Source organism: Miniopterus natalensis, chromosome 1 (assembly GCF_054644295.1).
Source record: "Miniopterus natalensis isolate mMinNat1 chromosome 1, mMinNat1.hap1, whole genome shotgun sequence".
NCBI classification, from domain to species: domain Eukaryota; kingdom Metazoa; phylum Chordata; class Mammalia; order Chiroptera; family Miniopteridae; genus Miniopterus; species Miniopterus natalensis.
The window spans coordinates 159,052,568-159,071,132 of NC_142081.1; the positions used below are offsets into that span (position 1 = coordinate 159,052,568).

Genomic DNA, 18,565 nt, shown 5'->3' on the forward strand with positions numbered 1-18,565 from the left:
CTCCGACACAGCAAACATATACCCATCATTTCCATAGTTCACTCCACTTTATTCAAGTCTCTGCTCAATATTACCTTCTCAGAGAAGGCTTTCCTCACCAATATATTGAAAATAGCATCATTTCTATTACTCTCAATTTCTTTACCCTCCTTTAATATTATTTATAGCCTTTATCAATATCTATAAATATATATTATATATTTACTTCTTGATCTATGTATTTTCTATCCCCACAAAGTTCTATGAGAGCAGGGACTACACCTGTCTTATTTACCACTGTATCCTTGGTACCTACAAGAGTACTGGGAACACAGTAATGCTTACTAAATACGTGTTGACTGAATGAGTAAGTGAGTTACTGACATTTGCCATAATTAGAATCCTTTGCAAACTGGTGTTCCCTCCAAGGCCAGACTTCAGATAGTTCTTTTTACCTTAGGAGAAAGTAAACCTTGAAATAAAGAGAAGTTTACTAGTTTTGTTGAATCACCAGATAGGCAACAAAAGGAACGGTGACCTTCTCCCATTACAATATACAATATGTGTATTGGCAAACAGTTTAAAAGAGTATGAGAGCCCCTATGTGAGAAGAAAATTAAGGTTTTAGGCAGGGGCTTATATGATTTTCAAAAATAAAACCGTTTCCCCCTGGCCACTTTGGCTCAGTGGTTAGAGTGTTGGCCCTCAGACCAAAGGGTCTTAGGTTCGATTTTTTTTTTTTTTAACATATCTTTATTGATTTCAGAGAGAAGGAAAGGAGGGGGAGAGAGATAGAAACATCAATGATGAGAGAGTCGTTGATCAGCTGCCTCCTGCATGCTCCCAACAGGAGATTGAGCCTGCAACCCGGGCATGTGCCCTGACTGGGAATCGAACCCCAATTTCCTGGATCCTAGGTTGATGCTCAACCTCTGAGCCACACCCGGCCGGGTTTAGGTTTGACTCTTGATCAAGGGCACATACCTCAGTTGCAGGCTCGATCCCAGGCCCCAGTCGGGGTGTGTGCAGGAGACAACCAATTGATGTGTCTCTCTTATATCAATGTTTTTTCTCTCTCTCCCCCACCCTCTTCCTTCCATTCTCTCTAAAAAAAAAAAAACAAAAAACTAAAAAAAAAAAAACCACAATGGAAAAAATACCCTTGGATGAAGATTTAAAAAATAAAACTGTTTCAAACAAAGTTTAATGCTTTAATAGCAGCAGCTGTTAAGAGGAGGGGAAATCCATAACCCCCAGGGTTTTATCCTAAGAGACATTTCATTAAAAAAAACGCAAAAGAAAAAAAATGAAAAACTTATTTTCATTTGTAATACAATATTGTTTATATGTTATGCAACATTTCCCAGGACACTCAAATCTAGTTAGTAACAGAAGAGCTTGGCCATCTCATTTCCTAGGCTCAGATGTAAGAAAGAAACTCCCTCAGTTAGTTTTAGAATGGGATAGGGGGAAAAAAGAAAAATAAATTGAAAAAGGTTAAAAATCAATCTGGCCCGGCTGGGTGTGGCTCAGCAGTTGAGCATTGACCTAGGATCCAGGAGATCCAGGTTTGATTCCTGGTGAGGGCACATGCCCGGGTTGCAGGCTCGATCTTCTGTTGGGAGCATGCAGGAGGCAGCCGATCAATAACTCTCTCATCATTGATGTTTCTATCTCTCTCTCTCCCTGTCCCTTCCTTTCTTTGAAATCAATAAAGATATATTTTTTAAAAAAAATCAATCTGAACGTGAGAATCTCTGCAATGCCATCATCACCAGAGTAGAAGATATTTACCTTGGGAGGTATGGTTTTTAGGGCTCAATAACTTCCATAAAATTGTAAGTAAAATATATAAATATACATATACCAGTTTTTAGCAGATTCCCACAGAGCTCTATAACCTCCAAAGGTTAAAAACCATGAATGACTCTGTCCTAATCCACCACAGACCTTAAAAAGACCATAACGGTTTGCAGAGCATTCACTTCAGGCTATAGGGACACCAATATACATACCTCATGTCTGGGCAATCTTACATGTAAATGACACCGGAAATAAATAACAGGCCAGTTTAGGGATTTCAGAAACCTGACCTGAGCCTGGCCAGCATGACTCAGAGGCTGAGTATCAACCTATGATCCAGGAGATCATGGTTCGATTCCCGGTCAGGGCACATGCCCAGGTTGCGGGCCCAATCTCCAGTAGGGGGTGTGCAAAGGTAGCCGATCAATGACTCATCACTAATGTTTCTCTCTCTCTCTCCCCCTTTTCCTTTCCTCTCTCTGAAGTCAATAAAGATATATATATATTTTAAAAGAAATCTGGGCTGACTTCAACAATCAGGGCCTTAAAGGAGATATTATTGGTTTTTATTTACAAGGTTTTTATACAATTTCAAAGACTGCACTATTTCATTAATCATAATAACACACTTTTTTTAAAATCTCTAGAACCACTGAGGCACAAATCTACCCTGTTAGAAATTAAAGACATTGTTCAAATTATTGTATGAGATGAAAAAGAAACATTCCTGGAATATTCTCAATTCAATGAGATTCAACTTAATAAATATTTACTGTACATCTACTATCTTTAAGATCCAATATAGCAAACAAAGACAATCAAGACATGATACCTGACCTCAAAATTATTATAATCTAGCTGAGGAAACAAAACACATACATAAACCAAATGTCACCACCAACAAAAGGTAGGGAATACTAATATTCAGATAAATGGTATTTGTAAGTAATGCTGATCAAAAAAGAAATCCAGTAAGTTGGAAGTGATAGATGTTTTAGACACATTTAGTAGAAATATAATGTGTTAAATCAAGGGAACATGTAAAATACCACCAAGATGCTGTAGAAATACAAACAAGGTAAAAAAAATTTAAAGGTAAGTTAAAGAATGCTTTGTATTTTTGCAATCATGCAAGCAAGAGGAACAGAGACCAAAGTTCGAATTTGTCAAAATGGAATAAACGGAAAATTGAGACTAAACCATGAATGTGCCACTCTAAATACTGTGGTAATAGGACTTGTCATCTTAAAGATGTTTATTAAGAAAAGCCCAAGTACCAATGAAGTAAAAAAATTAAAAATGGAACTGCCTTATGACCCAGCAATTCTACCTCTGGCAATATATCCAAAGAAGTCCAAAACACTGATTCAAAAGAATATATGCACCCCTAAGTTCATTGCAGCGCTATTTACAAATAACTGAAAGTAGATTAAAGATTCCTATTCAAAATATGTAAAGAACTGACATACATTTATAAGGTCAATACTCTGACTCCACTTTGACAAGTGATCTTGCAAAGGTAGAAGATGCAGACGTCAAGCCAACAGGAATGAAAATGTCAGTAAGATATTGAAATAAACACTGATGTCAGGTGCCATGTTTCACATATTAAGTGAACAAAAGTAAAACACAAATGACAAGAGGATTGGGAAACTGGTACATCTACATAATGATGGGGCATTACAAAATTAGTCTAATCTTTCTGGCAAGTAATGTATCAAAATTTTACAAAAGATATAAAAATGTTTTTAACCTTTGTCTTTTTTTTTTTTTTTAATGTTTTTATTGATTTCAGAGAAAGGAAAGGAAAGGAAAGGGCGAGATAGAAACATCAGTGATGAGAGAGTCATTGATGGGCTGCCTCCTGCATACCCCCTATTGGGAATCGAGCCCGAAACAGGGAAATGTGTCCTGACTGGGAATCAAACTGCTGTCTCTTGGGTCATAGGTAGATGCTCAACCACTGAGCCAAGCCGGCCTGGCTAACGTTTGTCTTTATACTTTATACTTCCAAAGGAGGAAAATAGCCCAAGAAAGTAAAATCTTTGGGAAAAAATAGTAAGAGCATTTGCTATATTATTGAAATAATAAAAACAACTCAATGCCTAGCACTCAGAGTATAAACAAACTACAAATATAAAGAATCATATTTAAAATATATAAACTGCCCTAGCCGGTTTTGCTCAGTGGTTAGAGCACCGGCCCTCAGACTGAAGGGTCCCAGGTTCAATCCTGGCCAAGGGCCCGTACCTCGCTCAGTAGGCTCGATTCCCGGGCCAAGTTGGGGCTCGTGCAGGAGGCAACCAATCAATCTGTCACTCTCACATCGATGTTTTTCTCTCTCTCTCCCACACTTTCTGAAAAGCAATGGAAAACATATCCTCGGGTGAGGATAAAAATAGATAGATACAAAGAATGTTTAAATACGATTAATTAAAAGATATTGTTCAGTGACAAGGGTCAGATATAGATATACGTGTATGTGTTTGTGAATCTCATGTCATTCCTTTGATTAAAATCCTTCAGTGTCTCCTCATTATATAGACATTTAAACCATCCTCTGGTTCCTTCTCCATTTCTAGTTTCATTTCTCACCACCACCCCCGCCCTACTATCTTTCTACCCTTTACCTTTGCCAAAGATCTTGCAGTTTCCAAAATGTGGCGTACTTTCTCATGCCTCCTAATCAGAATGCCTCTCCTCCACCTTCTACTAAATACCACCCAACTCTTCCAGACCTAGTTCAAATAATTATGTTTAAGTCCATCAGCCAGAGTTCTGTGGCCTTCTCTGCACCTCCAGTAACTGTACAATCCTTTATCATACCATTTCTTCTTCTATAATTGCTAATTTACATGCAGCTTTCCCCTACTAAACTGTGGGAGCAGAGAATATTGTTCATATATGAGCCTGGAATCATAATAATAAAAGCTTAACGAATAAAATAAATGAATGATAAACAGTAAATGAAGGGTTTCAAGAACATGGATTTTTTTTTTTTAATCCTTACCCGAGGATATTTTTTCCATTGCTTTTCAGAGAGAGTGGAAGGGGGAGAAAGAGAGACAGAGAGAGAAACATGGATGTGAGAGACATAGACTGGTTGCCTTCCACATGAGCCCTGACTGGGGCTGGGGATCAAGCCTGCAACTAAGGTACATGCCCTTGGCCAGAATCAAACCCAGGACCCTTCAGTCTATCGGCCGATGCTCTAACCACTGAGCCAGACTGGTCAGAGCATGGATTTTTTTTCTTGTACAGTTAGACAAGCGATTTTAATGCAAATCTCTTTAAATAAATATGGATATTTTCTTTCTTTTTTTAAAAAATATATCTTTATTGATTTCAGAGAGAGGAAAGGAGAGGGAGAGAGAGAGACAGAAACATTAATGATGAGAGAGTCATTGATCGAGCCCACGACCTGGGCATGTGCCCAGATCGGGAATCGAACCCCGAACGCCTGGCTCCTAGGTCGATGCTCAACTCCTGAGCCACGCCTGGCCAGGCAAATATGGGTATTTTAGACAAAAGCATCTTCTCTCTTTTCAGAGTAATTTTCTTAAAGTTAGGCAGCAGCTGCTTAATGACTATGGTTACATGTCATCAGGCTATCAGCTAATTTGCCAAAAGTCACAGAGTAAAAAGATTGTGTCACTGCCAGTATTTAGCCACAGCTGTCCTCTAAATGATGTCCCGACATTCCCTTTCAGGATAGTTTATCCACAGGTTTAACCCAGTCCTTAAGCTTAACATAAACATACACCAGCCAGGCCAGATACTAAGATCAGTAAGGGAAGAACTTGTTCTCTTCTTTCCCCTGAGATGCACACAGGATGTGCAACCCCCACAACACAATGGTTTGCTTGCAGCCATCTCACCAGGCTGTAATATTTTGGAATAAAGGAATGACTCCCTGAACGGAGAGAAAAGAGGAAGAAACAAATTTTAGAATGCTAAGTAGGGGCCTCTGAGACTTTCAAGAAATAAACTCTTTTCAAAGCAGAACCCTTCAGTACTAACAGCAGCAGCTGTGAGGAGGGGAAGTCCACTCAGAGGGATATTCAAGCAGGCCTGGGGATTTCACTCTGAGAAACTTCTCCTTTCACAAGTAAAAAGGAAGACTCCTGTTTTCACTGCGACAGTGAGTCAGGCCGCGCGCACACTGAAACAGCCCACACTCGGCGCCGTGTCCAACAAACGGAAGGCGGAGGCCGAGCGCACGCGTTCAGACTGACTTGTCCTGCACGGCTTTTGAGGTTACATCAGCGCCGGGAACTGGAACTGTTCCAGGCAGAAAGGTTAAGTCTCCGTCCAAAGGGAAACTTGCATGTGTCTTATTTCAACAGCTCTGCCGATCCTTGGCTCCTTTCCCAGGACTGTGAGAAATGCCTGCAAAATCCTCGCACCGGGTTTCTGTTTCTCCTAAAAGCCCTGTCTAGCCATAAACGCCACTTCCATGGGAGTTTTTCTCTGTCCTTCCGCCCAGCCAGAAACGTGCTTTCTCTCAGTTTTCACGGCGACTTCCCAAAAGGAGGCCTAGGGAACAAGGGGCCGGACAGGCCGGGGCAGGGGGCAGAGGGCAGCGCCACGGCCCGGGTTTCCGGGGGCCGGGCCTACCTGGGGCGTCCCAGGGCACGGACCCCGCAGGGCGGGCCGGGCCTCCAGAGGCGCCCTCCCGTTCCCGTCACACAGGCAATCTGCAATCGGCCCCCTAGGCCTAAGCGTGGCCTCGAGCGACGCCTCACGGACCCCACCGCCTCCTTCCTCTTGTTCCGCGGGCGGCCGCAGCCCCCAGTGGAAGGGCCGTCGCAGCCCCGCCGGCGGCCTCCTCCCCAGAGGCCAGGCCCGTCTAAAGCCACCGGCCTCGGGCCAGGGCTGGTGTGGAAACTGCAAAACGGGCCCCGCTCCCGGCGCTCCCCAAGGAAGCGAGGCCTCCCCGGGTCGGGTCGGGTCGGGTCGGGTCGGGTCGGGTCGGGAGGCAGCGGCACCCGCGGCAGACGGGGGGAGGGACCCCCAAGGGGACAACCACTACCTTTCCCACGACGTGCCTCTCCGGGTGGAACCAGCGCAGGCGGCAGGGACGCGGGCGGCCACCAGCGAGCGGGGCGAGGTGCGCAGCTCCGGCGGAAGGTTCTGGAAGCCCTGGCTGGGCATGCGCAGTGCGCGCCCCGCCCCCGGGGAGCAGGCGGCGCTCCGCAGGCGCAGGCGCAGTGCGAAGCCGCCCGGGCCGGAGCCGTGCTCTCCATCTCCTCCCGCTCCCTGCGCGTGGCCTTACTGGGCGCCTGCTGCGTGCCGGGCGCGGGCTCAGCGTCGAGTCTCAAGCGCCTCCCTTGTTGCGGCAGAAAGATGTTACCCGGAGGAGCCCAGATCCGTCTAACATTGCCTCGACGCGGGCTGGAGGACAGGCACGGGCGCCCTGAGAGCGTCGGGGGGCCGGACCAAGCCGGGCCAGGGAGGTCTCCAGGGGGCATGCCGGCCTGGACGGCCAAGGTGGGTAAGACGCCTGGGCAGCGGTGGGCAGGCCGAGCAGGCGGCGCCGCAGGCAGGGAGGCGGCGACCAGAGGCAGCGCGGTGGGAAGGAGCGGGGTCCCTGAGGCCCAGAGGAAGGAAAGGCTGATGGAGCGGCTGTGCCAGAGGAGCCGGGAGAGTGGGCAGGCCGGCGTGCTGGGCCCCGGTCTTTATTCCAGGAAATGTTCGTCTTTCTTTCTTCGCTAGAAAGGATGGTCACTAGCTCTGTGATGCTTTGGAGTTGATAATGCGTTGTTGCCATAATTTTAACAACCTGTGAGGTTAGTCACCGTTTTCCCAGCTAAGGGAGCTGAGGCTTATAGAAGTGAAGCGTTTTGCACAGTCATGAAGTAGCAAAGCTGGACCTGCGCCCACCTCCACCTTGGGCATGGTCATAGTCATTACCAAAATTAAACATAACCAAATAAATAAGCTGTATGACTTCAGGTTTTCTTCAAAAAGATTTCTGTGATGTTATACTTAAGTATTAATAATCTGTCTAGAAACCAGTCCAAAAATGTGCACCATGTAAGAGAAAATACTAATATGTCTTCCCCCCTTACTTTACAGTATGCATTCTCAGTTGGGCAGGTGGGGAGTGTTGTCCTGAAGGGGACAAAATTGGTTCCTAGGGGGAGTAAAAAAAAAAAATCTTGGGTATTAACAATAATCAGTGCCACACCAAAGTTCAACCCTACCCAACAAAATCGTATTTCTTAATACTGTCATATGTTGCTTAACAACTGGAATACATTCTGAGAAATGTGTTATTGGGCAATTTCATCATGGTTAGAACATCATAGTGCACTTACACGAACCTAGAGGGTGTAGCCTAATGTTCACCTAGGCTACAGGAGTACCTGGGAGATACTTGCAGGTCTGGTTCCAGATGGCCACAATAAAGCAGGTAACAAACACAATCAAGTCATAATCTTTTTGCTAGTGAGGGGCTTGCCTTCAGTTTGTAAAAAATGCAACACCTGTGAAGCACAGTAAAGCAAAGCACAATAAAATGAAGTATGCCTCTCTATGGTAGAGCCTGTTGTCCCAGGATACAAGCTTGTACAGCATGTTACTGTACTGAGTTGTTGGGAGCCGGTGACGTGTCTGGACGTGGTCCACGCCACCTGAGGGTGTGGAGTCAGGGACTTGACCCTCCCCACAATGACCCTTGATATTGAGAGCCCGTTAGGTGTCTGGACATGGTCCAGGTGGCCTGAGGGCCTGGAGCCAGGGACTCCACCCTCCGGGCAGGTTCCTGTGGGGAGCCAAAATGAACATAGTTACACAGGTCTGAGCTCATGCAGGAGGCAGGATGTTTACGCTGAAAGTGTGTTTGTGCAGCCTGGGAAGAACTGCTTTGTATCACCCTCACTTCCTTACCAGTTGTTTGTTACTCACTATTTAATAAAGGCATTGAAGCCATTTGAGGCTGCACCTCATTGGAGGGCAGCCCTCCTGATCCCATAACTTTGTCTCTTTAATTCCCATCACTCACACTCAGGTTTGTTCGTCCTTCAGGCTGGTTCCTGACACTGAGTACTGTAGGCAATTATAATAACACAATGGTAAGTATTTACACATCTAAACATAGAAAAGGTACAGTAAAAATAGAGTATTCAAGATAAAAAATAGTAGGTCTCTATAGGACACTTATGAATGAAGTGTGCAGGACTAGAAGTTTTTCTGGGTGAGTGGTGAGTGAATGTGAAGGTCTAGAACATTACTGTACACTACGGTAGACTTTATAAACACTGTACACTTAGACTACACCAAATTTATTTTTTAAACTTCTTCAATAATAACCTTGACTTACTATAACTTTCTAACTTTATAAACCTTTTATTTTTTTAAACTTCTGACTCTTATAACACATTAAAATACAAATACTTTGTACAGCTGTACAAAGATATTTTCTTTATATCCCTATTCTGTAAGCTTTTTCCATTAAAAAATTTTTTTAACTTTTTTTTAAAAACTAAGACACAAACATACCCGATAGCCTAGACCTACACAGGGTCAGGATTATTAATATCATTGTCTTTCAACTTTACATCTTGTCCCACTGCAAGGGAGAGTCTTCAGGGGCAGTAAAACACATGGAGCTGTCCTCTCCTATGGTAACAATGCCTTTTTCTGGAATTCCTCCTAAAGGGCCTGCCTGAAGCTCTTGAGGTGTCACTCTTCAGAAATATGTTCATACGGTTCGCTTCTTTTTTTCATCACAAATTTGCTTGTAAGCAGATACTGCACCATGAACATTCCTCTTGTCAGCAAAAAGGAGACTTGAACTTTTGTAGACTTAAAAAAAGTTTTTTTTATTTGGGCCCATTTGAGGACACGCCAAAGAGCAGAGTTCCAAGAAACCTTTGAACAGTGCTCCAACTTGAGGAAAGTGAGGGGTGCTTATATAGGCAGGACAAAGAAAAGCTGTACACGAGCTGTTTTAGCTGCATACATTCAAGGGTGAACAGTTTTTATTTTTTTATTTTTTAAAAAATATATCTATTGATTTCAGAGAGAAGAAGGGAGAGGGAGAAAGATAGAAACATCAGTGATGAGTCATTGATCGCCCCCTGCACGCCCCCAGCTGGGGACAGAGCCCGCAACCCAGGCATGTGCCCTGACTGGAAATTGAACCGCAATCTCCTGGATCCCAGGCTGATGCTCAACGGCTGAGCCACACCCGGCCTTGTTTGTTTTTAATTTAGCTTTATTTTATTTAGTCATTATATTGCTTTCATTTTTCTCTTCCAAACACTTAAGATAATATAAGTTCTTTGGTTAATCTCTCCCCACCCACTCACCCACCTCCACCTTCCCTCTGAGATTTGTCAGTCTGTTCATGCTTATATGCCTCTGGATCTAATTTTTACCAGGTGAAGACAGTGTACAGACAGGGTAGGATCATCAAGCATCTGGAGTTGGGAGTCATGGGAAGGAGTCTGGAAGCAATTATTTTTTTTAATTATTATTTTTAAAAATTACATTTTTATCAGGCTATAGAAAGAATAGGCACTGCCTTCTATAATCATTTATCTTTTTAATTGGAACTGTTGGAAAGCATACATGGCTGGTCCCTCGGATGGCCTTGGTTAGGAATTGACTGTTATTCCTTTGGTTACTGATCAAGTTGGAGCGGCAGCTTAGACACCCTTTCCTTTCTCGCTCTCTATTAATGAAAACCTTTTGGTGTTGAGGTTCATGTTTTCAGACTTTATAAGGAGCTTGCTAAGGTCTGCAAAAGCTTCTGCTAAGCACTTCACTGAATTTTCTTGAGGTTTCTTATTTTTCTTCTTCAGTGGTTTCCTTTGCTCTTCCCTCTTCTTCAGCTGTGTGTTCCTGTTCCAGTCCCAACAATTCCTTCTATGTCAGTCCCTCAGGAAAAACTTCTAAGAGCTCCTCAGTCTCATCCTCACCCACACTCAGGGTAAAATTGTTTACCCACCTTGCCCGGGCCCGTGTTTCCCAGTGCTTAGAGCGTCGACCGGCGCACCAAAGGGTCTCGGGTTCACTTCCAACCACAGCCTTGTTGGTTTTTGCAACCTTTATACTATAACATTGCAACAACTACATCACTAGGATATAGGAATTTTTCAGCTCCATTAAAATCTTACCGGACCTCCGTCATATATGCAGTTTGTTGTTGACCAAAACATCATTACGCAGTGCATGACTGTTTAATTATTTTCTTTAGGGAGGAATTCAATTTCATTTAAAATGTTTTACCCTCATCCAAGGATATGTGTATTGATTTTAGAGAGAGAAGGAGAGAGAGAGAAAGAAACATTGATGTGAGAGAGAAACACTGGTCAGTTGCCTCCCATATGTGCCCTGACTAGGGATTGAACCTGCAACCTAGGTATGTACCCTGACTGGGAATCAAACCCACAACCTTTTTGGTGTATGGGACAATGCTCCCACCAACTGAGTCAACCAGCCAGGGCATAATTTAATTTAAATTTAAGTTAATTTAAATTTAATTCACCTCAGGAGAGGCATTAATAAAAAAGGTTGAGAAACATTGTTCTACAATAATGGAACCTCCAAGTTTTAGTGGATCAACCAGAATAAAGGTCACATTTCTTAACTTCCCCTGCAGCTAGGTGTGACCATGTGAATAAGTTCTGGCTTATGAGAGGCTATGGAAAGCGACGAGTGCAACTTCTAGGATGGATCTAAAAAGGAGGAACAAGCCCTTTTCTGCCTTCCCACCACCCTGTACTTGGAAAGCAGACATGGTGGCAAAGCCCCCTTGGGCCATGTGCAGGAGGGCAGCAAGCTAGAGACGGCAGTGAATCAGTGAGAGAGAGCCAGGAGACCTTGTGACACAGAACCGCCATACACTTTAATCCACCTGCCTCTGTCAGGAGAAATCCACTTTTATCTTAATTAACCCATGGGCTGCCTCCCACACGCACCCTGCAGGGGATCAGACCTGCAGCCTGGGTATGTGCCCTGACTGGGAACTGAACCTGCGACCGTTAGGTGTATGGGACATGCTCCAACACACTGAGCCACACCGGCCGGGGCATTACTCTCTCGCTCTCTTTTTTTTTTTTAATTGTGGTTAAAAAAACCAAACACACATAACATGAAATTGACCATCTTAACCATTTCTAAGTATACAGTTAAGTAGTCTTAAGTATATTCACAGGTTGTACAATAGATCTCTAGAACTGTTTCATTTTGCAGTACTGAAAGTCTACATCCACTGAAGACTAATTTCACTTCACACTTCTCCCCAGCCCTTGGCAGCCACCCTTCTACTTTCTGTTTCTAAGATTTGACTTTCGATACTTCAGATGAATATTTGTCCTTTTGTGACTTCCTATTTCACTTAGCATAATCTCCGTGAGGTTCATCTATGTTGTGGCATGGGACAAGATTTCCTTCTTTTTTAAGGCTGCCTAAAATTCCATTGCATGTACATAGCACACGTTCTTCATGCATTCATTGTCAATGGACGTTTGGGTCACTTCGCCTTTACAACTAGGCTGTTGTGAATAATGCTGCCATGAACATGGGTGTGCAAGTATCTGAGAGCCGCCTTTGAATTCTTTTGGACCTATTGCCAGATGTGGAATTGCTGGATCATACAGTTCTATTGTTGATGTTGTGAGGAGCCTCCACATTCTTTCCCATAATGGTAGCACCATTTTATAGTCCCACCAATAGTGCACAAGGGTTCCAGCTTCTCCACATCCTCACCAACAGTTGTTATTTTCTACTTTTTATAGTGGTATCCTGATGAACATGAGATTATATATCATTGTGGCTTTGATTTGCATTTCCATCTTTTATGTTTATGATGTTGAGCATCTTTTCATGTGCTTATTGGCCATTTGTATATCTTCTTTAGATAAATGTCTGTTCGGATCTTTTCCCATTTTTAAATTGTTTTTTGTTGCTGTGTTGTAGGATTTTCTTATATATTCTGGATATTAACTCCTTATCAGATATATGTTTTGCAATTATTTTCTCCCATTCCATAGGTTGTTTTTCACTCTGATGATTGTTTTCTTTGATGCAAGCAAAGAAGTTTTTAGGTTTGATATAGTCCCATTTGTCTGTTTTCAACTGGTCCCTTATTCTAACTAATCTAACCATTAAAAATAATAATAAACTGTAGAAGCAATGGCAAAAAACCCCAAAAAAACCCACTGAAAACAAAAAACAAAGTGAGTTTATCACAGTAGAAAATGACCTGGTCCTGGAGGAAATTAAGAAGCTTTTTAATTTATCACAGATTAAGAAAAAATAAATCTAGCCATATATTATAGAAATAGTAACAAAATTTGAAAAGTGTGTTACATATCTGGACTTTAATGTTTTCCATCTGGAAACCACATCTCCAACTCTTGTTGTATGATATTATTATAGTCATTAAACCTATTGTTCACCAGGTGAGCAACTGGGTGAGTCTGCCACTGATACTGGTTTCACATCCTTTACTATAAATCACCCATTTATGTGAAATGGAAATAAAACATGCAGAAATTCCCTTGGATCTGAGAGTAGGATTTCCCCTAGCACAACTGTTTATGGTCAATTTCTCTAGATCAGCCAGGAATACTAGCCAATCAGATTTAGGAGGAAAAAGGCTTTCCTGTATAAATATGGTTCCCAAGAACATGTTCTCTAAAGAATTTCTCAGGCTTGAACTCAGTAGAACTCCATTCTACCGCCATGAAGAAAAGTGGTGTTCCTCTCCTTTTGGGTATCATCTTCATGACTCTGATGGGAGTTCAAGGTAAGAGGTTCAGAGCTGTATTAGGCTAGTAAAGTCAGAGATAAAAGTAAAAGCCTCTTGATTTTGCGCAGTAGAGGTGATTGCAGTGCACACATCAGGAAGTGATATGAGTCACTCATAAAAGCTTCTCAGTGATGTGATTATCCAAAGTTCATATCTTAGACTTGCCAAGTCAAAAATGTCTTCTCAGTCTTGGGGCGTGAATTCCTGGCATGTTGTAAATGTTAAATAAATGTTTGTTGAACTGGGCGATAATGAGATTAAAGATTGTCTCTTAAGTTATTTTTGTCACTCTGATATTGTTTCTTGATAAGTATGTCTGTGCTTAACCAATTAAAGGTCCAATAATCACAGAAATTGTTTTTAACCTGTTTATGATCTACTGTTGTTACCTTGAGCAGATTAGTGAACTTTTCTGGACTTCAGTTTCCTCGGCTGTAAAATGGAGATTTTATAGTTATGCCTTTTCTACCTACCTCACAATATATGTCATATAGTAAGCACTGAGTAAATAAATATATGTTGAGTGAATGAAAGAATTAAGGAATGAAAATAGTGTATTTCAAAGAAGTTCCAGAAGTTTAAAGCACTGTTGAAAAGCAAAAGCAAGGAAGGTGGTGGTAACTGGTTATTACATGTAGAGCTTTCTGTCTAAACCAACACCAGCAGCATTCTAGTAAGGTCATATAATAAAGGGCTTTGGGAATTGCTTAGGAAGCTGTGGTCCGCCTAGCACACACTAATTAGGTATGCATGTGTCTGGCCTGCAATAGGCGTTTATTAAATGTGTGAAAATCTTTTTTCCTAAGATTGTAGAATATGGTAATCAAGAGCAGTGCCTTGGGACTCAAGCTCTGTACCTGCCCTGTAAAAGCTGAATGACTTTGTTCTTTACCTAACTTCTCTGAACTTGAGCTTCTTTGTCTATAAGATGAAGGTAATACCTACTCCAAAGTCTGTGGTAATGAGTATTAGACACTCAGTAAGTGATAGTAATAACCATCATTAAGTCAAATGTATCATTTTGGTGGATCGCCTAAATTGAGACATCGCCCTAAACCGGTGTGTGCTATCCATTCTCTTTCCCTTAGGATCCCCAGTAATGAAGAAGGGACGCTGTTTCTGCATCAACACCAACCAAGGACTGATCCACTTAAAATCCTTAAAGGACCTTAGACAGTTTTCTCCAAGCCCTTCTTGTGAACAAACGGAAATCATGTAAGTAAAATCTCATCCAACACACATGCATCCTGTTGGCAGAAACATTAAATTTAGTGTGATCATTAACCTCAAATGCTTGCCCGTACAGACACTTAAAATTCAGATTGTTGTTCCTCTGCAAATCTGGCCTACTTCTTTCTTTTCTAAAAAACAAACAAACAAAAAAAAACAAGTAATTTCTGGTAGAGATTAGGAACAAAGGGTGACATATTACAAAAGTAATACGTGTTGATTTTAGAAAATGTTTACTGCAGATAACCCAAAAGATTAAAATAAATATTATTTATAATCCTGCCATCCAGTGACAAATACTGTTAACTTCTTGGTATGTAGCTTTCCAGATCTCTCTCATTTGCTTTGTGTGTACATACATAGACACAAAATACTAGTATATATGCATATATGTATAAATACAATATATATACACAAAAATAAAATTATGCCCTTCATATTGTTTCATAATCTGCTTTTTCATTAACACTATATCATGAGCATTTCTTCATATCAGTAAATTTTCTGTAATATCATTTTTTTCTAATGTCATTTTTTGAATCCTCACTGGAGGATATTTTTCCTTTTATTTTTATTTTTTTAGTTTTTAGAAAGAATGAAAAGGAGGGGTGAAGGGAGGGAGGGAGGAGAGAGAGAGAGAGAAAGAGAGAGAGAAACATCTATGTGAGAGAGACACATTGATTGCACGGGCCCCAACTGGGGCCAGGGATGGAACCTGCAACCTAGGTTTGTGCCCTTGACGAAGGAATTGAACCTGTGACCCTTTGGTCTGTGGACTGATGCTGTAACCACTGAACAACACCGGCCAGGGCTAATAATGTCATTTTTAATGGCCAAATTATATTCTATCATGTGGATGTACCATAATCTATATGACCAATGCCTAAATGTAGGTTATTTCTAATTTTTTGCTATTGAAATCAAATTATTATGGCAATATTGTACTTTAGATTCTTTCCTATTAATACCTTTCTAGAGATTAGAATTGCTAAATTAAAGTATATGCATACTTTAAGTCTTTCAAAGTCTAAATCAAGGATGATATGTAGAAGGCTACTCTTAGTCTCAGATTATACTGCGAAATTAAAGGAAAAAATCTTTGAATTATTTCTGGAGAGTCTGCTATAAGTAATTTTTTAAAAATTCAACCAGTCTATTGATTTTTTTAAAAATTTTTATTATTGAAAGTATTATAGATGTTCCCCTCTTTCCTTTGTGGACCTCCTTCATTTTAGGATAACATTTCATTATGTTTTAAGTAGTTTCATTAGAAAATTTGGCAAAATTCATGCTGATTTTCATTGTTTCTGGAAAAAAGTAGGTATATTGATAGCTTTTCCATGTGCTTCTTCCATTAAGCTTAAATAGCTATTTCCAGAATAAAATAACCAATATCACCTTTATACAAATTTCTCCCATTTCATATACCTGTTGGATTTTTAAAATTTATGGTTATATGCTATCCTAGAAATTTACCTAAGTCCGCTCACTCATTTAGAAAATGAAAATGCAGGAGAAAGACTGGAAGCCTCAGATGCTTAGAGTGATGACAAAAGTACACTGTAATTGGGAAATTGAATTCTGAGGATAAGAGGAAGCATTTAAATTATTAAAAGTTAAAACCATGTTGCTATTTCCTTGACAGCGCTACATTGAGGAGCGGGGATCAAATATGTCTAAATCCAGATTCAACCAAGGTGAAGAAATTGGTTCAAGAGTGGGAGAAACAGGTTGGTGAAAAGAAGGAACAAAATTTTCTTTCTCTTAGAAATTAACTTTGGAAGACAAAGAATCTGTGTAGTTCCTTTAAAGGTACATTTTTCAAATATTATTATGCTGCTATTTTGAAGGATAAGTAGTTCACCAGGAGGGCAAGGACATCGTGGAAAAAAAGAGTAGACTCTTGAGAGCTTGCCATGTTCAGGGAGCCTCAAGTAATGTGTGTGGAGTTTGTATGGAGGGAATTAAGGGACTGAGGTCAAAAAGTAGACCGGGACAGAGTGGGAAGGCTCCCGTGTGACATGCTAAGGAGTTATGTTTGAAGAGGGCCACAGCATTTGTAGCCGGGAGTGTGGCTTCCAGAGTCTGACAGACTAGTGGTTCTGTCACATACTAGCTGTGCAACTTCGGGCAAGTCACCCTCTCCGAGCCTCAGCCTCCCCAGAGGTAAAAAGTAGATGATAATAGTACCAACCTCAGAAGGTTGCACCTGGGACAGTTAGGCTGTAAGCAGGGTTGGAGTGAGGGTAGAAATAAGCCAGGAGAATGTACGAGACCAATTAGAAGGCTGTTGCCCCCTCCTCGAAGTGGGTGAAGTAGAGAGAATCAAAAGGAGCCCCTCTGAGAGCAAAGCAACTTGAAACCGGTTTTGAGGGTGAAGAAGGGCCTCAGTCTGGAAAGTTCAGATGTAATATGAGAGAGGAAAAATGGGAAGATAAAGAAACATTGCCCCTCTCCCCCTCTCCTTGCAGGTCAGCCAAAAGAAAAAACAGAAGAAAGGAAGAAAAATATCAAAAAAGCAGAAACTTCTAAAAGTTAAACCATCTCAACGTTCTCATCAAAAGATGACTGCATAAGCAACAACTTTACCCACAAGTATTTTGTGTTTAAAAGGTTCATTTTAATGATACTGAAATAATTCCAATAGGGGATGGCACCTTAATCTATAAGCTTGTTGATCTAACTAGAAATTATACAGCATCATTATAAAATTGTAATTAAAGCCAGAAAGTGGCTTTTAAAGTCCAAACGTTACAAATTGTTAGAGGCTACAGTTGTCTTTAGTCTTCCACCTATAGCCAGCTGAATTTCATTATACTTAAGAGCAGGCTGTTAGTGACACCCACATGTGGACAGATGCCCACACAATCACATCTCACACACAACAGCTGCCGGGGAGAGCAGCCCTAGGCTTCCAAGACCACAACCTGCAGTTTCCGGGGAATGTTCTGAGTCACACGTCAGCATGCCCCAGCTGGTTGGCTTGCTGGTAAGCCAAGCAGTTTGGAATTGAGCTGGACCTCACCAAACGGCCGTGGCCATCAGCATCTGTATTTGAATCCGCCTATAGGCCTCACATGCAATGTATCTGAGAGGGAAATGCTGGTTGTTCATGGGGACCACCACAGGAGAACACTAGCACATAGCTTTCAGAACCTTCTCTCTCACTTTTGAGGCCATGCGACCCAATCTTGCCTTGCCAGGCTGAGCACTTTATTTCTACTGTTCCCCTTTGCTTCCGTCAAGCCAGTTCCTCCCTGTCCTACCACAGTTCAGTGCTTCGTAGGCCATGATCTTGCTGACCTGGATCTACTCTTTTCTCATTACTTCCCCGACACCCCACAGGAATACCTTCTTCTCCCACTCACCTTCACTTGACCCAGGCTTCAAGATTCAGTTCAATCTTACCTCTTAAATAAAACCTTCTGGACACTTGGATTAGCTTAACACTCGTATTTCACTTGTGTCCACATTGCACAGGTGAGCACTTCATTATTTCCTAATTATTTTTTGTGTTCTCTCTCCAGCGTCTTAAGGGCAAGGGCCACAGTTTATTTCCCTGAATCTACCACTGTGTCTCATATACTGTGGAACTAGGTTTTGAATAATTTCTTAATTACAGTTGTTACAGGTAGAAGGGAAACCAGGCCATCTCTTCAGACCAGGAGCTGGCTACCTATTGGCTACTCAATATTGCGTAACCCCTGGTGACCTCATACCTTCCGACCATTGTCCCTACAGGCATCTGGGGTGATACAACATCCTTGTCTTATGACAGGATGTTAACTT

General features: G+C 41.8%; 1 protein-coding gene across 1 annotated transcript; it reads left to right on the forward strand.

The window, feature by feature from the left end:
* The first annotated feature begins 13,479 nt into the window (after positions 1–13,479).
* On the forward strand, positions 13,480–17,352 carry CXCL9 (C-X-C motif chemokine ligand 9). The gene is made up of 4 exons (XM_016207515.2): positions 13,480–13,543; positions 14,635–14,761; positions 16,422–16,506; positions 17,248–17,352. The coding sequence occupies exons 1-4, from the start codon at positions 13,480–13,482 to the stop codon at positions 17,350–17,352; spliced, it is 381 nt and encodes a 126-aa protein (XP_016063001.2).
* The last annotated feature ends 1,213 nt before the right edge of the window (positions 17,353–18,565 follow it).